This window comes from Pelophylax lessonae, assembly GCF_965119305.1.
Source record: "Pelophylax lessonae genome assembly, chromosome: 1".
Classification (NCBI taxonomy): domain Eukaryota; kingdom Metazoa; phylum Chordata; class Amphibia; order Anura; family Ranidae; genus Pelophylax; species Pelophylax lessonae.
The window spans coordinates 223,927,141-223,952,858 of NC_138768.1; the positions used below are offsets into that span (position 1 = coordinate 223,927,141).

At 40.6% G+C, this 25,718-nt stretch overlaps 1 protein-coding gene across 1 annotated transcript; it reads right to left on the reverse strand.

Moving 5' to 3' along the window:
- Positions 1-4,855: 4,855 nt before the first annotated feature.
- MYL2 (myosin light chain 2) lies at positions 4,856-23,262 on the reverse strand. Its single transcript, XM_082269691.1, has 7 exons — positions 23,149-23,262; positions 19,996-20,085; positions 16,004-16,079; positions 8,120-8,224; positions 5,716-5,794; positions 5,581-5,629; positions 4,856-5,253 (listed from the first exon to the last, which is right to left on the reverse strand). Exons 1-7 carry the CDS (start codon positions 23,149-23,151, stop codon positions 5,152-5,154), a joined length of 504 nt encoding a protein of 167 aa, XP_082125817.1. The 5' UTR covers positions 23,152-23,262; the 3' UTR covers positions 4,856-5,151.
- Positions 23,263-25,718: the final 2,456 nt, after the last annotated feature.

Here is a 25,718-nt window from a genome sequence, read left to right on the forward strand (position 1 = left end):
AGTTCCGACCCCCCTTCACCCCCTCCAAAAATTAAAAGTCAGCAGCTACACATACTGTATCCCGGAAGTGGGGAAGGGTACCTGTCAAAAACAGGTACCTGTTCCCCCCTCCCCCCTGAAAGGTGCCAAATGTGGTGCTGGAGGGAGGGAGGAGGCAAAAGAGCGGAAGTTCCACTTTTGGGTTAACATTGGAAATTACCCTCACTTCTAATAGTGCTGGTTTACCAACATAAGAACTATATATATCACCTAAGGTAGCAGTACTCCTCCAATCGGTTCTATATAGGCTAATATTAAAGGAGGGGTCCCAGCTTCCACATAAACTTTAAAAATATATTCTCTCATACTAATTAATACTGTGTATTATTATAATTTTTAACTTTTACGTGTAACCCACCACTGCTATCCTCTCACAATACAAATAAATCCAAAAGTACAAATAGAAATTTCAAAATAAAATATAAGTTAGCACAAAAGTATAATAAATAATACTAATTAAAAAAACGTTACCTGTCTGAAATAAAACGATTCAAATCAAACTCGACATTCAAGCCAGCAGGGCATAACCTTAAATGTCAAATAAAATTCCCCCCCCCCCTCCAATGTTTTGTCACTTTCTCCATGCCCCAAAACTTGAGGGAACTGGGGTCTCTAATATGATAATCTCTAAAGTGTTTTGATACGCTATGGGTTTTCACCCCTTTTTTGATGTTGTTAACATGTTCCCCTATTCTGACATGAAGAGCTCTCGAGGTTCTACCAATATACTGTAACTCACATCCACATACTAACATATAAACAATACCTAGAATGGTGGAGGTGATCAGATTTCTAATGCAGTATTGTTTTCCAGTCGCTGATGCTACAAAACCTTTACGTTTTTTTGTTATTTGCTTTTGCACTTCTGCATGCTGAACATTTACCACATGCATAGAAGCCCGACAAAAATGAAAAAAAAAAAAACGACTGTCTGGGCTTTTAGGAGGGTCAATGACTCCTGATGCTAAATTGTCCCGAAGAGTCGGATCCTTTCTATAAACTGGGGGCGATTAGGTAATACTGGTCCTAGTACCCTGTCTTGCTTAAGTATTGCCCAATGTTTGGTTACAATCTTCTCAAATTTCCTGTATTGGGCGTTATAATACCAAATCATACGGAAATCATTAATGTTCTCATTTTTACAGACACTGGTTTTAGATACAATGATGTTCTTATCTAAAGGTTTAACCCTCACAATTTCTCTATCAATGGAATCTTTAGCATACCCCTTTTGATTAAATATTTGTGCTAATACCCTAAACTGAGCTAAGTACTCATCTTCAGAGGAACAATTCCGTCTAAGATGTATGAACTGTCCCCTGGGGATATTGCATAGCCACTGTCCAATGGGATGTGGGCATTTCTATCCGTAGGCTTGAAATGATTAACGGTTTGAAAACTATTCCCTTCTTTAAAGATTTCTTAATCCAAAAAGACCATATGGTTTAAGTCTATATTCCATGTGAGGTTAATGTTTTTATTGTTGTTAGTCAATCTACTCTTAAAGGTTTCCAGGCTAGAAAGATCACCTTCCCAAATCATAATAAAATCATCAATAAAACTCTTGTAGCAGAGGAGTTGAAGTGGGCAATTTTTAAAAACCACTTCCTCCTTCCAATGGGGCATGAATAAATCGGCCACCTGGAGCAAACCATCGCTACCCCCTTGTTTGTAAAAAGAACTGCCGGTTGAACCAAAAATAATTCCTTAACAAACAAAAATTCAGACCATTGAGAAGAAACTTTCTATGCTTTCTTGACAGATCAGAAGTGGCCAAAGCCCATTTGACTGAATTCAAAGCATCCTCATGACCAATAATAGTGTAAAGATAACCAACATCCGATGTTAACAACTAGCTAGACGGTGTGCTATTAAGAGTATCCTAAATTTGTATCATGTGTTTAGTATCTTTAAGATATGGCAAGAAGGGGGCTCCCCTGGGTTCGGGACTTTTTAGGCAGAAAACCATCCAACAAAGAATTTTTTAAGAAGAGTATATGCACGAATGTAGAAGATCAATACAATTTATTATACAAATACAACGTTGTTTAGTGTTGACATATAATGTAAGATAAAAAGAGAACAATACATAAATGGTGTATACGCACCACGTATCCCGTTTCCAGAGGTTTAAGGCCGCTTGTTTAAAAACCTATTGCGGTTAGGAGGCCACAATATTAAATGGGGGCGCCCAAGGGTAAAAGGCAAAAACAAGGAAAGCCCCTATGTAGAAGGGGGGAAGAAGGGAAGCAGCAAACAGTATGATCGGCTGGAAATGGTCATTCTTATTACTGTACTTGGGAAACCCTCTGGAACCTATCCCACGAGGATTTCATAGGGCTAGTGGCCAGAGACACAAGGATATCTGGATAGAAAGAATGAGGGGATGATTAGTATTGCCTAGAGTAAGGACAAAAAGCGGGGAATATGTCAGAGAGATCGTAGCTAGTATGTATAGGTAAAAAATATATAACTATAGTAACATATAAGTTACCTGTAGTATCATCCTTACACGTAGTGTTGTAAGAAGAAGTAGTTCCGGAGGGTTTCCCAAGTACAGTACTAAGAATTGACCATTTCCAGCCGATCATACTGTTTGCTGCTTCCCTTCTTCCCCCCTTCTACATAGGGGCTTTCCTTGTTTTTGTCTTTTACCCTTGGGCGCGCACCCATTTAATATTGCGGCCTCCTAACCGCATAGGTTTTTAAACACGCGGCCATGAACCTCTGGAAACGGGATACGTGGTGCGTATACACACTTCTTTACCTCTTTATTACATCAGAGACGATCAATGCAATGTACAGTATATACATATCTTTTGTCTATTGTACTATACATGATCATGTTATTATGAATCCAAACTAATTGATACTTTCTCTGTTTACTATTAGAAGTGTACCCCAAATAAAGGGTCATTACCCGAAACGCGTCAAGGTCCCATTTTGGGAGTTTATCCATCACTCTCGCTTTCCCAGTTCCTCTTCTGGTGCATCCAGACCGCATTTATTATGTATTCTCTTTTTATCTTACATTGTATGTCAACACTAAACAACGTTGTATTTGTATAATAAATTGTATTGATCTTCTACATTCGTGCATATACTCTTCTTAAAAAATTCTTTGTTGGATGGTTTTCTGCCTAAAAAGTCTTGAACCCAGGGGAGCCCCCTTCTTTCCATAACTAGTATATTAGGGATCTTGGCAGATTCCCACCCAGACACCACAGCCCGAGCTTAATCTCTATGTATCTTTAAGATATGCCTCCGTTTTGTAAACAAGGGTTGGGGAAAAAAATCTATGTACTGCCCCAATTTTGCTTCACAGAATTAATACCATTGACTATCGAACGACCAGGGGGTGGTTCAATACTCTTATGTATCTGAGGTAAAAAATAAATAATGGGAGTTCTACAAAACAGTGGATCAAGATAAAGGGCTTCTTTCTGACTTAGAACTCCCTTCTTTTTACCCCTAGTGATTAAAGCATGTAGTTCATCCTTATATTCTAACATGGGGTCACTACTTAGTAATTGATATCACGATTGGTATCACGATCACCAAGAAGGCAGTTATTTTCCTCCTGGTAATAATTTCTACTTAAAATCACCAACCCCCCCCCCCCCCCAAAATCACCAACCCCCCCCCCCCCCATTGTCCGCCGGGCACTTTCATATGTGTGCCTCCTTCTGATTTAAAGCCTAGCTCCAGGCACAAAAGGTTACCAGTATAGCAGCAGTTATACATTCCATTCGGAGAAAAGACAAACTTTTGCTACTTTTGTAACACAATCTTTTATTTCTTTTTTATTTCTCTCTGTATTGCTGTAGGAGAGTCTGCTTAGTTAAACGTCAGCAGGACAGGGAAAAATCTTTTGAACAGAGCTGTGAATTGCATTTAAGGCTAGGTTTACAGCTATGCAGTTGATCTGTTTTCCATATGCGTTGTGCGGTGCGTGTTGCATTTTTGTACCTGCGTTTTGCATGCGTTTTGCGTTTTTTGGCTAGTACATAAATTTTGCAGGACTGCATGGAAAGTCTGTTTTCAGTGGGAGGTGTTTGCAGGGAAGCATGGTCAAATGTGCAGGCCACAAAACGCAGCAGAAAATGCAGGAAAAACGCAGGATATATTTAGCACTTGCATTTTGGATGGGGGCCCATTAAAGTCTGTTGGACCAAAAACACTGCGGGTAAAGAAGTCCCAGACCCTTTCGAAAAAACGCACCTGCAGGAAGCACATAGATGTGAACATTACCCATAGGAAATCATGTTAAATGGCTTGCACTGTGTTTATACAAAACCAGATAGTGTGAACCTAGTCTTAGAGCGGTGCAGGTGTGGCTGACAGGCAATAATGCTGCCTCCTAAATGCCTGTTTTTAAATAGGAATAATGCACCACAACCGTGAGCCGCAGTTCTTCTGCGTTGCAGACCTTTATTCTTGAAGGCACAGGGCCCTAAATGCGGCTACCACTCACTACAGTGTTCAGCAACAGGCAACGGCTTGCTTTAGACTTTGACAGGCTGCCTGCAGTGGGGCAGGATGCTGCACCTGTCCCTCCCGGGTGCTCTAAAATGCCAGGAGGGAGGCACTGCTCCTAGATGCCTTTGTGTAAGGGTCCAGCTTAAGAGTAGTGCACTGTCATTGGATCTGGCTTGCATCCTGTAACATGATCGCTGACAATCATTTTCATAAAATGTTTATTGAAGATGTTAGTCTTTTTTTTTTTATCTCAATACAGTGTAGTGAAGGGCCAAGTGCTCTTGAAAATGGCATTCTCCAGATATTGAACATTTCTATTAAATAAACTTGATTTATTTTTCGAAAAACATAGAAGCTGTGTCTGATTTCCTTTTCTAGCAGATATAGAAATATAATTTATTATCATATATTACACAAGTGTTCACATTATTGGTTTTACAAGGCAAGAAGATGAGCCATCCCTTAAGAAACATACCATAGCAAATATGCTAACTGTACACGTTCAAAGTAAGCCTATGCCATATGTCTCAAGGTTCAACATAACTAATAAAAAAAAAAATCTGAGTCAAAAATAACTTTAATGAGATAGAAATGCCAGGCGGATACTGAGGAAGAGTCAAGAACCATGCTGGTTTACTCCTCTTTCTCTTCACCATGAGTGATGATGTGAACAAGATTCTTGTAGTTTAAATTTCCTGTGACATCAGGGGGGAAAGCTGTGAACATCTGGTCGACCTACAACAAAGAAACACAAGGGCTACTGAAAAAATCAAAAGTATTTCTTGAGGCTGAAGCCATGCAACAGCAATTTGTCCCTATTTATATTGTGATATCATTTAACCCTTTTTTTGACCAGATCATTTCCACCTCTTTTTACAGTAACTGAATTACACACTATTCGAGCAACAATTGACTGTTGAAATGAAGCTTATTTTATAGCTGACGTAGTCTCCAAAAAAATCTTTAAAACACAGAAAACTAAAAACTGCTAGTGGTTAGGGTTAGTAAGAACACAGGTTTTCTTTCATTTATGAAGAAATCAGATGGGTTTGAGAATTGTACCTCTTCACTTGTGAACCTTTCAGCTTGGGTCATAAGCATTTCTCGAATACTAAAAATAAAACATAGAAAAGGCAATTCAAAAGGCAGCCAGGAACAGGAATCCATTACAGCATGTCTTTAGAGTACTAAACTTACTAATCTGATTTTAGAAGTCCACTGCCTTCAGGATCAAAGACTTTGAATGCATTTAGAATGGTTTCCTCTGGGTCAGCACCTGCATAAAAAAAGACACATTAAACATACTGATCCGTCTAATATTTGCTAAACTGAATATCCTGAAACCAGCTGCATATCGGGAAGCTGAGACAATTGCAGAAGCAGACGTGTTGAGATATTATAATGAGAAGCTCAAATCAATGACATTTATCAAAGAGGAGGTCTTCTAGCTTTGAAAATATTATCTGCATACAAGCTCACAGAAGTAAGATATTTTCAAGAACTATAGATTAGGGGCTGTAGGATAGGATAACGCCTGGTACACACTATTCGTTTTTTCAACCAAGCAGGTAAAACTAAAAAAAACTGTCAAGGAAAAAATTAAGAGGGTGTATCCCCACTATTCAGTTTGTTCAGTTAGACTTTGACAAAAAAAAAAAAAAAAAAAAAAAACAGGAAGCTAATTGGTTTCTATGCAGAGCTGCACCAGATTTTGCATGCTCAAATTTTAGTAAATCAATCCCACTGCTGTAATAAAGCTGTTGCCTCCCCTTAAACAACTAGTACCTAGGTAGATGCGGATGTATCATAGGAAATGTTAGTGGGTATGGCGCTGCTTGTACTGGGTATATTTGCAATGCTCAGTGTGTTGCTAAAACAATAATGCGTGGCTCATAATAATAAAATACGTGCTATATATGAATCATAATACCAAAATTAAATGCAAAATCACAAAAATTAGATACATAAAAAAACATGTGATTTGAACCAATAATGGTGACATGTGTATACAAGCAATATAATAAAAGTCCTTCGGTTTGGTATTGCACAAAAAATCACTACAACCATGAAAAATAAAAAAAATAAAAATATATGTGCTGTCACAAATCCTCTAATATTCGTGCAAAATATTTTTGAGCAAAAATGAAGTTCAACAGCTTATGAAAACCTGGAAAGCCAAGTATCCCGAATGAAGTTATATGTGTTTCATTGGTATGAGACACGGCCATCCATTTGCACAGAGGAGATAACATACAGCCACTGGTGCTGTGAATGCTGGATACCCCATGGTGGGGAGAGCTTTCCGGTGAGTGCGGTACACAAAAGGTTGAGTTGAGACACCGGCACATCGCACGAATATTAGAAAATTTGTGACAGCACATATATTTTTACTTTTAGTAGTTTTTATGGTTCTAGTGATTTTTTGTGCAATACCAAACCGAAGGACTTTTATTATATTGCTTGTATGCACATGTCACTTTTTCACTGAGTCACCATTATTGGTTCATATCACATGTTTTTTATGTATTTATTTTTTGTGATGTTGATTTTGATATATGTTTCATATAAAGCATGTATTTTATTATGAGCCACACATTAATATTTTAGCAGCACACTGAGCATTGCAAAAATACCCAGCACAAGCAGCGCTATAACCACTAACATTTCCTATCATAAAAAACTGTCAGCTCTGGTCTGAGCCACTATACTAACTATGCAACGTTGCTATATCAATCTCCTCTGCTGAGCTATTGGGTTCTGACAGGGGGACAGCCCCCCATTGGCTGAGAGCGCTGATCGGGAGTCAGATGGCTGCTCCTTTTCCAGCATGCACATTCAACATACACATTGGCCGAATGTCGGACGTTTTTTTTTTTTACATTGCCCGACATTTGGCCTGTGTGTACCTGGCTTAAGTCTAATAAGTCTAGTAAAGCATTGTTGAGGATTTTATGGGTTGATTTGCTTAAAGCCGGCCATAGATAGTTTGATTCTTGGCCAGTTCAGCAGGGACCAGCTGAGATTCAAACCACGTATGGGCAGGCTGATTGCACCCAAGTCAATCAACTAGCATGTCAGGTTTTTAGGATGTGATTATTGGCAATAGTCACGTTGTTCTACTGGCCCGGAACATCTCCACGCAACCCCCTGCCTACAGAACACTATAGCTCCGCGGGAGAATTCCCCCATCAACACTGACTGGGGTTGATTTGCAAAAACTGTGTTCCTGTGCACAAATTAAAGTCCATAAAAACATGGCTTGGTGAGTTTGGTGTGGAGAAACAGACGTGGCCTGCACAGAACCCAATCAAAACTCTAATGAAGACCTTTGTAATGAACTTGAATGCCGAATATGAGCCAGGTCTTCTTATCCAACTTCAGTACCTGAAATACTTGTTTGGCCGAACAGGCCCTTATATCCGCAGACACTTTCTAAACTCTTGTGGAAAGCTTTTCCAGAACAGTGAAGGCTTTAATAGCCACAAAGAAAGCCTTTTGACAGCATACATGAGCATACTGACCTCAATGCTTCTACTCATGTAAGCATAGCTAGAGCTAACCTGACCTAGAGGTTTGAATCTCTTCATGATCTGATACCCACCTTTTAGCTTCTCTCCAAACATTGTTAAGAACACAGTAAAGTTAATTGGTCCAGGGGCTTCATGTAACATCTCTTCCAGTTCTTCATTCTTCACATTCAGACGACCTTGACGAATATCAGAAAATATGTGTTAACATTACTTCACAAACAGCTACATTCATTTGCAATCCATTGATTATTGCCTCACTGAGAAAGCCATTTAGGTGTCCTCTAAATAGATACATTTTCAATACTTAATAATATTGAGTAACTGTCTGTAATTAGATGCTTCTGGTATCAAAGGGCAATACACAACTATTGAAACAGGCTATTTTTAGCTCTTCCTAATTCCGATGACAGCTGTATACACTATAGTGGTAATAATGAATACTGAATCCTGTATGATTATGTGGATAATGTTACAGCTTCTTGTAAGGACATGTGCAAAAGTTATGGATAACATTTCACTAATGTATGTTTTGGGAACATAGTATGTGATAACAAGGGATTATATGTTACTTTAAAGTGTAAGTAAAGGCAGATGTAAAAGACCACTACTGAAACATGTTATGTAGTCATTAAAAATACCTAAATGTATTTTTAAATATTATCTCAGTATGACTTTGTACAGTATGCTGTATTCCAATAAATGACATTTCATTAAGTTCTTTAGGCGGCAGCGTGGTGTTATGCTGTGGATTGTATTTCACTATGCTGTACTGAAAAAATTACTACATGCCATTTTTATTGCATACATAATGCTTTTTATTCAATGCAATGAATTGATCAACACCAAGAAAAGGAAGGGGGTGCTGATCTAGAAATCAGAATAATTGAGTCCCATAATGCACACCACCGCTGGTCCTACACACCTGGTGTGAACGGACCCTCAGATTGGGCGAAGGGGCAACTTTGTAAGCCCATCAGGCTTTACTGCATTGCAAAGTGCTGTCAATCTAACAAATGCAGCTTTCTAGGTGGTGGAGAGCAATGCTGTGCCTAGTACAAACGATGAGAAAATCGGATGGAAAACACCACTTTCAAAGCGATTGGATGACAATCTGATTGTTAGTACACAGCTTTCAAGAGCTGATCATGACAGCTCATGTCATATCATCCAAAGGGACAAGCAGGAACACTTTTCTCATAGGATACCAGAACGAACGATTTTCATTTAAGCAGCACAGTGTTCTTCCGAAAAAAATCAAGTGACCAAGACCGAGCATGCATGGACACGATGGAATCAGTGTTGGGGGTAACTAGTTACAAAGTAACTGATTACAGTAACTACATTACTTTTTTTGGTAACGAAGTAAAGTAACTAGTTACAATACTAATATTGGTAACTACACTACTTTACTAGGCTATAGGAGGTAACTACATTACTTTACTAGGCTATAGGAACGCGCTTTCCTGCGTTACCCAAGCCGTGCGATAAAATCGTTATTTTGAAGAATAGAGAGGGATGAAGTTTATGACTTTTTGTTGCACTTTATGTTTTATTCTGTTTTTTCAGGTTTTGTTCTCATGTTTCCCAAAGCCTGTGTTTATACAATAAACTCTATGCAGAAAGAGTGTCATGTATCTTCTTCTACACGGTCAATTAATAAAGAGGAAAGTAAAGTAATAAGTAGTGAAGTTACTTTTCAAATGCAGTAACTAGTAAAGTAATCTCATTACAATTTACAGAAGTAACTAGTAATTAGTAACTAGTTACATTTTTTGAGTAACTACCCCAACACTGGATGGAATGCATTACAATACAATACATTACATCACTTCCGAAGTTGTATTCTGTAATATGAGAATTTTTGTAATTTTAGTAACCTCTTCATTTCTGATAGGAGACTAGCACTCAAAAAAAAAAAGATCATTCATCTGATATTCTCAGTGTGTGTACAAAGCTTTACTGTTCTTCGACTGTAGTGGAGAAAAGTAAATGGTAAAGCTCTGACCTTATGTAGTGTCTGGAAGGGCTGTCTGGATTTAAAAATAATGCATGAACGAACTGGCAGGTAAAAAATTCACAAATTGTACTTTAACTGTGCTTTGCCAAAGGCCTAATGTTTCTGTTGCCATTTATTTCTTTTTTTTAGACATCAGATTGTTTCAGCAGTCCTTGTCTGCCTTACTTTCAGGTTATGTGAAGAAGTGTGTCAGATTGCTTTAGAGATGCCTGCAGTCCTGCAGAAAGCCTGGAAAATGCAACACTGGTTTCATACATTCTACAAAAGAACTTTTTTGCATCTTAGAACATTAAAAATATGGTAAAAGAAACAAAATTATAGCATTATTGCTACATTAAATAGATGAAGAGCCTTAGCCAACTGGTTGATAATGTTGACTATGTGACCCTAACAGTATGCATATAACCAGATTACAAAAAATACATTTATTAAAAAAAGCAGCTGCATTAAGCACTGTATTTTGACACCACTGTGTTCACTGTTGGGCTGGTAGCCAGCAAACTAAATCCAGTATTTTAGAGGATTAAAATTTCATCAAGGTTGAGTTAAGATAGAGACAGGGATATATGGGTAGTTTGCGGGTCAAAGTAAATGATTAAGTGTTTAGTTTCATGGTTGGGTTAAGGTTACACATTAATATTTCTCTCATTCAGGTCTGCTGGCAGAATGAGAGAAATTACTCAGTCGCCCCATTTACGATAAATGGGGGGATGGAGAAATCTGTAGATCTAGAAATTGTATTCTGACAGCATGTATTGGCGGCTGTCAGAATACTTGAACAGTTCCTGCATTTGATGGTATGCAGGTGATGTTAGGCTGAGAATTTTCCACCTGTCTGCTTTACCAAATTTTGTCTAAAAAATTTACTTTTGTCGATCTACCGGGTGCCAGCATGACCACCAACGGAACAAATTATGGCAGATCAAGCAGGAACCAGTCAGTTGCTTGGCTGTCACTTGCTGACCAGGCCTTTTCTAGGACTTTTTGTTTACCAGTTTAAATTTGTATTTTGTGCTAGAAATGCACTTAGAACCTCCAAACTTTATATATTTTTTTTAGCAGAGACCCGAGAGAATAAAATGGCGATCATTGCAATATTTTATGACACACAGTACTTGCGCAGCGGTCTTTCACATGCAATTTTTTAGGAAAAAATATACTTTAATGAATAAAAAAAAACACAATAGTTACCCCAATTTTTTGCATATTGTGAAAGATGATCTTACTCCATGTGTAGAGATACCTAACATGTCATGCTTTAAAATTGCGCACGCTCGTGAAATGCCGTCAAACTACAGTACTTAAAAATCCCCATAGACGACGCTTTAAACATTTTTACAGGTTACCTGCTTAGAGTTACAGAGGAGATCTTGTGCTAGAATTATTGCTCTTGCTCCAACGATTGTGGTAATATCTCACATGTGTGGTTTGAGCATTGTTTACTTATGCAGGTGCGATTTACATATGCGTTTGCTTCTGTGCACAAGCACAGAGGGATGGGGAGTTTTACATTTTTTTTTCTTATTTATGTTACTTTTTTATTTTTACACTGTCCATTTACTTTTATTTTTTTGATCACTTTTATTCCTACTACAAGGAATGTAAACATCTATAATCGAAATGAGCATGACAGGTCCTCTTTATTGAGAGATCTAGGGTCAAAAATACTCCAGATCTCTCATTTACCTTTAAAAGCAAAAGAAAAAAAAAGATAATTTGTTTATGCTTGAGAACTGGAAGTGATGTTAGAGGTCGCTCCACTCCTCCAAGGGCATAGGGACAAGTGGGGCCCATCTTGCCATCACTTGACTTCCTGCCCACCGATTGCTCCTGTAAGCTCGGAAATGAATGGGAAGTGGCAGAAGAGGGGGGGGGGCACCTCTCCCACTGGCTCTGAAAGTGATCCTGCAGTAAATCCGCCCACAGGACCACTTTTATCCGATGCCAAATCGCCCAAAGTAAAAATTGATACGTATCATAACACCGGTATTTAACACCAAAGTAATTACGTATGTATACTGTGGGTGGTTGGCAAGTGGTTATGAGAATGCAGTTACTAAAGAAAGTTTGATACATCCAGTAGAGCTTCCCTTGTGTTATCCCACTGTGGGACAGTCTTTCCCCAGAAGAGTAGATAATTTATAGCCGTCAGTATTCAGTTATACAGAAACTATTACTGTTACTCAAACATTGATAAGATATTCTAATATTTAAAAATATCAAAATATTATCTTAATAAGCCAATATTTGCTTTAGCTTTGGCAGTTCTGAAACGTTTGCTTTGTTAGGTAAATCGGTAAATACCGTATTTGCCGGCGTATAAAACAACTGGGCGAATAAGACGACTCCCCAATTTTCAAGTTAAAACATAGGTTTTGGGCTATACTCACTGTCTAAGACTACACCCCTTCTGTACCGTAGCAGAATATAAAATGTGAGGACCACTTTTATTGGCCCAAAACAAACGTCCCTATTAATCTCCAAGCAGGGTAAGTACACAAACATCCCTATTAATCTCCAAGCAGGGTAAGTACACAAACATCCCTATTAATCTCCAAGGTAAGTACACAGGGTGTAATCTCTCAAAGCACTGGCTGGATGTGCGGGAATACTGTACCGGTATGTACCGTAGCTTCGGCCACACACAGTATACCGTGTTGAGCCAATCACGGTGAGCGATGTATTCTATTATTGAATACAAAGCCTGCTCGGATTGGCGGAGTCATAGAGGCGGGCTGATGTTGTTACTCTCTCTGACTCCAATCCGAGCTGGCTTTATTATTATCGCTCACAGTGATTGGCTCAGCGCGGTATACTGTATGTAGCCGAAGCTACGGTACATACCGGTACAGTATTCCCACACATCCAGCCAGTGCTTTGAGAGATTACACACTGTGTACTTACCTTGGAGATTATTAGGGACGTTTGTGTACTTACCCTGCTTGGAAATTAATAGGGACGTTTGTGTACCCACTCTGCTTGGAGATTATTAGGGACATTTGTTTTGGGCCATGTAAAGTAGTCCTCACATTTTATACTCCACGTTAAGGTTAAAAAGTCGTCTTATACGCCAGAAAATATGGTACATGCTAAGGGGTATACAGTAAAACCTTGGATTGCAAGTAACTTGATCTGTGAGTGTTAAAAAGAGAAGAGAGGTGCCTCTAAGTGTAGCAATATGGTTACTTTAATGAAGGTACATCATTTAGCAACTCATATGGTTGATGATTAAAACCAGTGGCGGCCTGTGCGTAGGGGGCGCCAGGGCACCGCCCCCCCTAAAAAAAGAAAAAAAAAAGCTCCAGCCTGGACCAATCATCATCCAGGACATCCCGCTGACGTCGCAATGGGGGCGGTGCCGGTGCGTGCATCAGTCACTCACCGTCACCGCCGCTCACCTTCCCGCCGGTTCCCGCCGCTTCCCGCCGCCGCAGAAGAGGACGAGAAGAGGAGAGGCCGAGACGAGGGAGAAGCCGCTCACCTTCCTGCCGCCGCAGAAGAGGACAAGTATCGAGGAGGGGAGATCTCACCACTGGGAGCCGAGCCGCCGCCAGGTAAGTGCATTAAATTGAAGGGAGCACGCACGCTGGTCTCTGCATTGATTGGGGGACAATGATGTGGGCACTCTGCAATCATTGGGGTACAATGCTGTGGGCACTCTGCAATCATCTGGGTACAATGCTGTGGCACTCTGCAATCATTGGGGTACAATGCTGTGGCACTCTGCAATCATTGGGGTACAATGCTGTGGGCACTCTGCAATCATTGGGGTACAATGCTGTGGCACTCTGCAATCATTGGGGTACAATGCTGTGGCACTCTGCAATCATTGGGGTACAATGCTGTGGGCACTCTGCAATCATTGGGGTACAATGCTGTGGGCACTCTGCAATCATTGGGGTACAATGCTGTGGCACTCTGCAATCATTGGGGTACAATGCTGTGGCACTTTGCAATCATTGGGGGACAATGCTGTGGGCACTCTGCAATCATTGGGGTACAATGCTGTGGCACTCTGCAATCATTGGGGTACAATGCTGTGGGCACTCTGCAATCATTGGGGTACAATGCTGTTGCATTCTGCAATCATTGGGGTACAATGCTGTGGCACTCTGCAATCATTGGGGTACAATGCTGTGGGCACTCTGCAATCATTGGGGTACAATGCTGTGGGCACTCTGCAATCATTGGGGTACAATGCTGTGGCAATCTGCAATCATTGGGGTACAATGCTGTGGCGCTCTGCAATCATTGGGGACAATGCTGTGGCGCTCTGCAGTGATTGGGGACAATGCTGTGGCGCTCTGCAGTGATTGGGGACAATGCTGTGGCGCTCTGCAGTGATTGGGGACAATGCTGTGGCGCTCTGCATTGAAAGGGGCTCGCACGCTGAACTCTGCATTGATGGGGGCACGGAACAGTGTTCATTGCATTGAAGGGGGCACAGCACAGTTGCATTGAAAGGGGCACGCACGCTGAACTCTGCATTGTGGGGGCACAGCACAGTGCTCATTGCATTGAAGGGGGCACAGCGCAGTGTTTATTGCATTGAAGGGGGTCACAGCACAGTGTTTATTGCATTGAAGGGGTCACAGCACAGTGTTTATTGCATTGAAGGGGGCACAGCACATTGTTCATTGCATTGAAGGGGGCACAGCACAGTTGCATTGAAGGGGGCATGCACACTGAACTCTGCATTGTGGGGGCACAGCACAGTGTTCATTGCATTGAAGGGGGCACAGCACAGTGTTTATTGCATTGAAGGGGGCACAGCACAGTGTTTATTGCATTGAAGGGGGCATAGCACAATGTTCATTGCATTGAAGGGGGCACGCACGCTGATCTCTGCATTGAAGGGGGCACGCACGCTGATCTCTGCATTAAAGGGGGCACGCACGCTGGTCTCTGCATTGAAAGGGGGCATATACCATCTCCTGTACCATGACCTGTGACATGCCTATACCATATCTGTGCCATGCCTATACCATATCTGTGCCATGCCTATACCATCTCCTGTACCATCACCTATGCCATGCCTATATCATCACCTGTGCCATGCCTGTACCATGACTTCAAAGTCACGCAATTTTTTACGGCGTTTTTTGGCGCGAAGCAATACCTATTATATTTTTCTTTTTGAGCCCCCCCCCAAAAATTTTGAGCACCAGCCGCCACTGATTAAAACAGGCACATCTAAGTATGCAGGCATTTGGGGTAAAGCTGTCCACATAGACCATCCTCTGCACCGTCATTGAAGTCATGTCTTCCACGATGTGCTCCACGAGCGCTTCAAGCCTAGCATTCAGATCGCTCTACTGCAGGGTATTCTTCACGGTCACGACTGCAGACTGACAGTGGTGAGAGACGACGGTACAGAGAATGGTCTATGTGGACAGCTTTACCCCAGATTCTTGCATACTTAAATGATCCTGTTTTATTCATTAACCATGTGTAACCATGTTGCTACACTTAGAGGCACCTCTCTTCTCTTTTATACTCTGTAGCTACTGCTGGACTTCGCTTCTAATCCCCTTGTGGAGGCTGCCATTTGTAAAGGACATTATATGGTTACACAAAATATCACATTGCTATAATCTTTTTATATGGACTATAGACTGAAGGACTTAAATGGTTGTTGAACCAATCATGTGAGTTTCCATTATTTCTTATGGGGATTTTCACTTTAATATAAGAGGGCTTTGGATTACAAGCATTTTCCGGAACAAATTATGCTTGCAATCCAAGGTTTTACTGTATTTTTTAAGTAGCAAATGTGACATTAACTAACAGTTCACTGCAGGTGGATCTTCCTCGTACATGTGTTTTAAATCACAGTGACTTATTCACCTGTAGTAAGTGTTTGGTGAAAGTCAAATTCACTGCTTTATAAATATGTCCCTTAATGTTGCTCTAAACAATTTTATTAAAGTGATCATACCTAAAGCAGCAAAGGTGTCTCTAAGATCTTCTTTGTCAATGAAGCCATCTCTGTTTTGATCCATGATGGTAAATGCCTTCATACAGAAAAATAAAGAAGTAATGTTAGCTGGTTACAATAATAATCAAAGGTTTTCTGTCTCTATGTTTATCTTGTAAGAGTAGATTTAGACTACTTCCTTTCTCACATCTCCAATCACATTTGGATCAGGCTTCAGAGGTTACTGACAGGCAGTGAGAAAGCAATGTGACACCTCCTCACAGCGTTTTAACCCCATTTTTGCCAACAAATGCGCCACAACCACGTGCATTGCAATACTTCTCCATTTGCTTGAATGTGTAGCATTCGACGGCTTCCTTACTGACATTTGCTACATGTGGGGTAAAATTTGTAACGGCTGTGAAGCAAAGCATCCTGACCGTGGCATGTAAACCCCCCCCCCCCCTCCACTGTCTATTGAAACTTAGGAACTAGCAGTTTGCAGGTGGCAAATATGTGGCTAAAACACGCATCCCCCCCCACCTGCAGGTCCAAATGAAGCCCAAGGGTTTTTGACACAGCTGTCCTTTCTATATAATAAGATGTGAAATGTGATAGCCAATGACATTAACAACTATATACAGTATCTCACAAAAGTGAGTACATCCCTCATAATTTTGTAAATATTTTATTATATCTTTTCATGTGACAACACTGAAGAAATTACAATTTGCTACAATGTAAAGTATTGAGTGTACAGCTTGTATAACAGTGTAAATTTGCTGCCCACTCAAAATATCTCAACACACAGTCATTATTGTCTAAACCGCTGGCAACAAAAGTGAGTACACCCTTAAGTGAAAACGTCCAAAATTGGGCCCAATTAGCCATTTTCCTTCCCCGATGTCATGTGACTCATTAGTGTTACAAGGTCTCAGGTGTGAATAGGGAGCAGGTGTGTTGAATTTGACGTTATCACTCTCACGCTCTCATACTGGTCCCTGGAAGTTCAACATGGCACCTCATGGCAAAGAACTCTCTGAGGACCTGGAAAAAAAGAATTGTTGCTCTACATAAAGATGGCCTAGATTATAAGAAGACTGCCAGGACCCTGAAACTGAGCTGAAGCATGGTGGTCAAGACCATACAGTGATTTAACAGGATAGGTTTCACTCAGAACAGGCCTCGCCATTGTTAGACCAAAGAAGTTGAGTGTACGTGCTCAGCATCATATCTAGAGGTTGTCTTTGGGAAAACTTATGAGTGCTGCCAGCTTTGCTGCAGAGATTGAAGGGGTGGGGGGTCAGCCTGTCAGTGCTCAGACCATATGCCGCACACTGCATCAAATTGGTCTGCATGGCTGTTGTCCCAGAAGGAAGCCTCTTCTAAAGATGATGCACAAGAAAGCCTGCAAACAGTTTGCTGAAGACAAGCAGATAAAGCCCCGTACACACGTAGCGATTGTCGGCCGCAAATATTCGGCCGCCAACCGATCGGCCGATTGTAGGCTTGTTAGTATGAAGCTTCCGACAGCCGACAGCGCATTTTCGGCTGAACAGAATCTGTCGTGCAGGCATTAAAATTTTTGTAGGCCAACACCAGAACGGCCGATTGTTCGCCAGTCAGTACAGATTTCGGACGACAGACAGCAGATTTGCAAGACTGGGCATGCTCAGAAAAGGAAAAAGACAAGGAAAGTTAACCATCACATGACATCACTTCTGCAGTCGGCTGTTGTTGGCCGACAAAATTCGTGTGCAGTCTTTTGCACTTTTCAGCGGACAGGACAGCCCTGGACAAAAGACGGCCGATCGTTCGGCCGACGATCGGTACGTGTGTACGGGGCTTAAGGACATGGATTACTGGAACCATGTCTTGGAGTCTGATGAGACCAAGATAAACTTATTTGGTTCAGATGGTGTAAAGCGTGTGTGGCGGCAACCAGGTGAGGAGTATAAAGGCAAGTGTGTCTTGCCTACAGTCAAGCATGGTGGTGGGAGTGTCATGGTCTGGGGCTGCATATGGAGAGCTACAATTCATTGAGGGAGCCATGAATGCCAACATGTACTGTGATATACTGAAGCAGAGCATGATCCCCTCTCTTCAGAGACAGAGCCACAGGGCAGTATTCCAACATGATAACTTCTCCAAACATGCCTCCAAGATGACATCTGCCTTGCTGAAGAACGTGCGGGTAAAGGTGATGGACTGGCCAAGCATGTCTCCAGACTGAAACCCTATTGAGCATCTGTGGGGCATCCTCAAATGAAATGTGGAGGAGTGCAAGGTCTCTAACATCCACCATCTCCATGATGTCCTCATGAAGGAGTGGAAGAGGACTCCAGTGGCAACCTGTGAAGCTCTGGTGAACTCCATTCCCAAGAGGGTTAAAGCAGTGCTGGAAAATAATGGTGACCACACAAAATATTAACACTTTGGGCCCAATTCGGACATTTTTTTTTAACAGAAAAAAAAAAAACAATTTGGACATTTTTAGTTAAGGGTGTACTCACTTTTGTTGCCAGCGGTTTAGACATTAATGGCTGTGTGTTTATTTTGAGCGGACAGCAAATTTGCACTGTTGTACAAGCTGTACACTCACTACTGGAGACATGCTTGGCCAGTTCATCCTTAATCTGCTCATCTTCAGCAAACTGTTTGCGGGCTTTCTTGTGCATCATCTTTAGAAGAGGCTTCCTTCTGGGACGACAGCCATGCAGACCAATTTGATGCAGAGTGTGACATATGGTCTGAGCACTCACAGGCTGACCCCCCAACCCTTCAACCTCTGCAGCAATGCAGGCAGCACTCATACGTCTATTTCCCAAAGACAACTTCTGGACATGACGCTGAGCACGTGCACTCAACTTCTTTGGTCGACCATGGCGAGGCCTTTTTGGAGTGGAACCTGTCCTGGTAAACCGATGTATGGTCTTCGCCACAGTGCTGCAGCTCAGTTTCAGGGTCTTGGCAATCTTCTTATAGCCTAGGCCACCTTTACGTAGCGCAACAATTCTTTTTTTCATATCCTAAGAGAGAGTTCTTTGCCATGAGGTGCCATGTTGAACTTCCGGTGACCAGTATGAGAGAGTGAGAGCAATAACACCAAATGTAACACACCTGCTCCCTATTCACACATGAGACCTTGTAACACCGAGTCACATGACACCGGGGAGAGAAAGTGACTAATTGGGCCCAATTCTGACATTGTCTCTTAAGGGTGTACTCACTTTTGTTGCCAGTGGTTTAGACATTAATAGCTGTGTGTTGAGTTATTTTAAGGGGACAGCAAATTTACACTGTTATACAAGCTGTACACTCACTACTTTACATTGAGCAAAGTGTCATTTCTTCAGTGTTGTCACATGAAAAGATATAATAAAATATTTACAAAAATGTGAGGGGCGTATTCACTTTTGGGAGATAGGCTGGCCATACATTATACCATTTTCTTTTTCAATTTTCCTTTAGATTTACCAAAATCATAAAATATGAGTTCAAACCTAAACACTTTCAATGTGTATGCAGTCAGGCAGGCCCTTGCACTACATAGTTGAAGGTAAATCTAAAGAAAATTGAAAAAGAAAATTGTATAGTGTATGGCCATCCATACTGTACTTTATTTATTAAACAACCACCATTTACAGTTCACATGCCCATAATCACTTTAAATGAAGTATAATACAGAAAACAGTACTCTACACGTACAGTATATATTATTTTAAGCCCATATTAATTTGATTCACTTATTGATTTTGTTAATATGTGAGACAGATTGGATAGAAAGTGGTCCTTTTGCCACACGGATTGGGACTGTGCTAAAAGGGCAGGCTCTGTATCTCTGTTTTATGCCTGGTTTTGTTTGCTCAGTGTATATATGATTTTCAAGGTGTTTTTATGGATCTTGCCTTTCATGTATAATTTAGGTTATTGCATCACTCTATTGCCAACTGAGATGTTGGGCCCATAGCAAGTAAAATAATCATCACAGAATATCTGACTGTTTTACTCACCTCCTTAAACTCCTGAATCTGTGTTTGTTCAAACATGGAGAATACATTGGAGTTGGCCCCTTCAGCTCTCTTCTTTGCTTTCTTGGGAGACTAAGTTAACAACAGTTAAGTGAAATTGTAAAAAAAAGAAATCAAGAAAAGGCATAGACATTTCTGCACATCGACAGTTTTACACATTATGACAATATACTTTTATCTCAGTGGAATATGTATGCTAGAAGCAGACTGGGAGAAACTGTTCTGTTCTTATTCATGCACCAATTTTAAAACTGTTGCCAACTCTGAATGCCACCTGTTACCCAGACACTGGTTATAATTCAGAGCTCAATCTTTGGAGAATATATCTACCACCTAACTATGCAATGTCGGCTATTCATTCCAGTCATACTGTTCTCCTGTCCTCTTGGTTTTAGTTGCAGATCGCATTTAGGTTCATGCTCATCCATATATGTTTGTCGTAGAGCTCTCTAGGAAACCTAGTATCCAGTCAAGGTACCGCTCACACCAAAATGGCCTTCAAATTCCAGGCTCCAGATTATACTTTTCCTGCACAATGCCTTTTAACCAAGAGATCTGTTCTGTACCATATAATTCATTCAATATGTTTCCATTGTGAGCCAAATTAAAGAAAACCTAAGCTTAAAAAAAGCTTTAAAAATATCCAGCCCAGCCCAGCAAAAACACAATTTCACTGCAATACTCATCCTCAATCCGTCACTGTCCCCTGCAACAGCCTTGAGCCGGCAAGTTGCAAATCAAACACTTGACAATCAACTAAAAACACTTTGTCTACCATGTACACTGCTAAGAACGTGGCCTGCATTGGGAAAATTGGCCAAACAACCCATATAGATGTCCTTATGTATACACTTATTTCATAACAAATACTACATAATCTTAACAAGCAGTAAAATAACTTTAAAACAAGCCTTTTTGATCTATCCAAATGGTGCTCTTCTTCCAGGCTGAATGATGGGCACCAGTTTTCTGTGAGCCCAGGCAGTCACAAACAAACTTATCACCATACCTGGGCTTGTTAGCCTGGGCTCACAGTGCTACTGCATTGAATGATGCTCAAATATTATTACGTAGGTAAGGGCTTCCCTCTGTTGCCAACAGAGAAGAAGAGAAAGGATCCATAAAGTTGATCACTCTTTACAGAAACAAGCCTAGTAATTATTCATTTCATGTAGGCTCCAGCTAAATATTACTTGACCACAACAGCCCCACAGCTCAGTGAGGAGGTTTTTGTAAAGGCAAATAGGCTGTTCACTTTGCAAAGGAAATTGCACCTTGCTAGTTTATTCTCCCCAGAGCTTGGTGAATGGAAGTTCGCTTTGTAAAGAATAACCAATCACATGCAATGCTGCACAATTGGATGATGGATGTTGGCAGAGATTCACCTCGTTCACTAAGCTCTGGGGAAAAATCCCTTGCAAAGTGAAACTTAACTTGCAAAGGAAACAGTCTATTTGCCTTCAGTATATCAACCCCAGTGTATCAGATGATGGAGCTGCATATTTACGGCTTAAATTTCCTTGGTGGAGATTCGTGGTGCAGTGTAAGCATTAAACATTGTATTCGTAATAGAAAGAAAACACAAAAGGCTTAGATTAGAACAAGCTGATATGAAGCATAAAGCCAGCATTTATGTAAAAATTGACAAACTTATCTACAATGTTGGGTATGTCGGAGTAAATTCATAAAACACAGTATATTTAAAGGGTATTTAAGAATGGTATAAAAAAAAGTCATATGGTTGATAATTATGGCTTTTAGCACTAACTCCCTATGTCCCTACATCTTTTAGTTATAAGGCACAGGTAAATGTGCACGATACAGCTAACATTACATGCTCTGAAGAACTAAAATTCCCAGCGTGCTTTGGCACCAGGTAGTGGAAACTTTAATATGTGTGACCCTTGGGTATCAATCACATGCTTATAGCCATAGCTCCCAACTGTCCCTCATTTGGAGGGACTGTCCCTCTTTTGAGACCTCTGTTCCTCAATGGAGCCTCATTTGTCCCTCTTTTTGGTCTGGTGTATACATCTTTGCAAAATATACTATATTACTACCAAAAGTGTTTTGCCACAATAAAACTTTTATCCAGCCTCTATATTACTGCATTCATTATTTTGAAAGGCCAATATAAAAATGGAGGACAAAAAAGCACTTGTTTGGTTTAGTCAATAATTTTCATCAGATTTAATCCTTGTTGTCCGTATAACCAGGAGCATAACAGGGATGTGTCCCTTGCCTGTATACTGTGTGCTAATGGGTATCCCTCTTTATAATTTCAGAAAAATGGTAGGTATGCTATAGCATACAGAATTAAAGGGAAAAAAAATCATATATCTTGTTATGTCAAATTAATAATTAATATGACAATAACCTTGTATAGCTTTTTTTTTTCTTTCCAACTCTGAAAGTAAAGATCCTAATGGTAAAATATACCATAGGCCGGGGTAGACAACTTTAGTTCTCCAGCTGTTGTGGAACTACAAGTCCCATGAAGCATTGCAAGACTGTGACAACCACAGTCATGACTTCCAGAGACATGATGGGGTTTGTAGTTTCACCACAGCTGGAGTGCTGAGGTTGCCCAACCCTAACATAGCAAGTATATAGTGTGTCTCTGTACAACTACCTGCAGGACTAAAATTTTGGTCCAGCCTCATTTTATCATAAACTTGCTTTGATCTTTTACGTTTATATACACTATGTATTTATATACACTATAAATTATTGCTTTGATCTTTTACTTTTATCTACACGATGTATTTTTATACACTATAAATTATTGCTTTGATCTTTTACTTTTATATACACTATGTATTATTTTATAGTTGCATGTACAATAAAGCCACACATGATTATAGTATTGCATTTTGTATTCAGCACATTTTTTCAGCAATGTTTAATTACTTGTTTCTTCGCTTTCTAATAATGCAGTTTTTTTTCTGCAGATTTGGAAGACTATAACTCTAAGCAGTACAAAACACAGGAGCAGCTTGGGTGTTTAAATAACAATAGGATAAAACGTCAAACATTAATAAATTCTTGCCCCCATTGTCTTATGTGCCTTTCTCTAATTCTCCAGATTGTATATCTGGGAGTACCCACATTATTATACGTCCAATATTTGCTTACCATTGCTGTGCTGCTTTGCCAGGTGTTGCTGCCGGTGGATTTCTAAGACCAGATCTATGGACTCTGTCCAGCGAGACAATAAATATACCCCCAAACTAGTTATAAATAAACTCATGCCCACTTTTGGCATTGCTAGGTAGGTTAGTCCCATCCTCAAACAAGCTTTTCCCTTGTCTCGAGTCTTGACACATTGTTGCGTTGCCTGATGATATGTGAGACAAAAGAAGATCTGAAGGTTACAGAAACCCAATGCTTCTGCAGCTCCATCCCATATGTGTTCTTATTTAAAGTAACAATGCTTAAGCAGATGGCTAAGAATACTCTTCATGACAATTGCTGCTGATGTTACAGTGGTAGCACATACCAACTCCTATTTTTGTACTCTACGTTTCAGCAACAAGTAGTTCTCTGTTTTTGAGATCTCTTCATTTAGGGCAAGTAACAAATAAAGTATCTATCTATCTATCTATCTATCTATCTATCTATCTATCTATCTATCTATCTATCTATCTATCTAATCAGTCTCTAAACAGATGCAGGTAGTATGTTGAAGTTCATTTATTACATAGTTCTGAATACCATTCTGGGCAATATATTCTTTTTTTTATTATTACATAATGAATATCTACCTATTTCCCATTATGCTTCCATATCAAATATCTTGAACCAAAGCTATTACTGTTCTCCAAGCATGTAATTAAATACCTGGTCATCTAGAAGCAAGGATAATCATATCATTGCAGTAATACTGCAGCTTTAATGCAGTTCCTGGGAAAGTATTCCCTTAGCTCCCATTAACACTTATTGTGAGTTTACCCAGGCGATTTAGAGGCTTTTTTTGTGCGTTGGTATGCGCAACTTGTATTACAGGAGATGTGCATGTTTTTGGCCCTGTAGAATGTTCAATTTAAATGCCTGACACATGCACATAAACGTGTTTTTCAAGCATTTCTCAGGTTACACTATGGCGGAGGTCTTCTTTTTTTCTTTTTTTTTCGGGAGACTGGTATTCCCTTTTCGTATGTAATATTTATTGGGACCCTATTTTTTATTTCCTGGCTCTGCGTCATGCCATCATACTACGGGTCAACTCCGCCCCTCTGACCCCCATAGGACATCCCTGAAATAGCATAAAAGGCAGGCAGTACCTGGTGGAGGTGTTCTTTTTTTTCGTCCTCGCTCCGGACACCTTGAAAATATGTTATCCTTCCTTGTGGCCTTCCCAGGTTCAGCCTCTCTCCTGGGTAAGAAGACCCCCTGTAATGGGCTGTAAATCTCCCTCGATGGTGGGTTCCCCTTGGTGCGGGGGGTAAGTTACATTGCAGTATAAATTGCTGCATTTTCATACTGATACCATTAATTGACAGTCAAAACTGACACAGATGCCGTATTACAGTGGAGGTTCTTTCCTCGCTGTTGTTACAGTATGAATGATGATATGAAGCTGGCTGGCAATTTTTTTTTTGCTGTATTTTTCTCCCCTTAAACATGCTTGCTGGCTCTTGTAGTTCACTAGAGATGGTGGTTTTGCATGCTCCAGCGTGGGGGGAAGGGGCCAGCCCAGGCTTCCTCTGATCACCTTGGAGCTTTTGGTTAATCAGTGGAGACAGTCTGCAGGTGCAGATGGCTTCCTTTTCCTCTGTGGCCAATACACTGTGTTTAACTGGGTCTCTGCTGCTCTCACTGTGAGTACATGCACATCCTGGTCTACTTTGCCTGTGTTGAAGCTTGGGGTATTTTTGTCTAAAGCTGCCGCCAGCCTCAAAGCACTGAAGGTTTTTTTGGGAAGGAATGCGTTTTTGTTTTTCTTTATCTTTTTTTGGAAAAAAAAAAAAAAAAGAGAGCAATGTATGTGGCCAGGACGGAATAAATTTTCGTCAGTTGGTCACTCTGAATGGACCTGATCGAGTGTGGAGCCACAGTGTTGTGGGGATGAATGTGAACTAAGCACCCTGCAACCTTGATTTTTATTCCCCAGGAGATCACATACTGAAATACTGACACAGCTGTGAATGCTGTCACTTGGCGAATGCTTCACATCATCTTATCACTAATTTGGAGGATATGTCAGCAATACCTAAGAAGGTAGTCCAAGGATCTTCCTCTCATGCTTAGCACAATGAGGTGCTGGGAAGATATGTTGCCAGGAAGGAGAATGTGTCTATGCCCTAATGAGGTAGTCAGAGGTTCTCCTGTCCACTATTTGTAGCCACAAAGTTATTGTGAACACCGGATGTAGTTACCATTCCCAAGTGTTGGCATACAGCTTGCGCTGCTTTACAATACTGTTGCTACCTGCTGCAGAGACAAAGACAATGTTACTTCTGTTTGTGGGTGACAGACAACAGCATAAGCTGGCACTTTGTGCAGAGTGTGGCTATCCTATTAGTCCTTATTGCTTAGAGCAGATAAGGTTCTCATGAGTGGAGGAGAAAGGGCTCTGGTTGGGAAGCTTGTGTAAAGTTTTCTCAGTTTCTCAGTTTTTCTCAGTTTTCTCAGTTTCAGGTAAAAGGCTTGTTTGCCTGGCTCTTGGGGATGGCCCAGGACTACAGCATCAGAGTTGCCTTAGT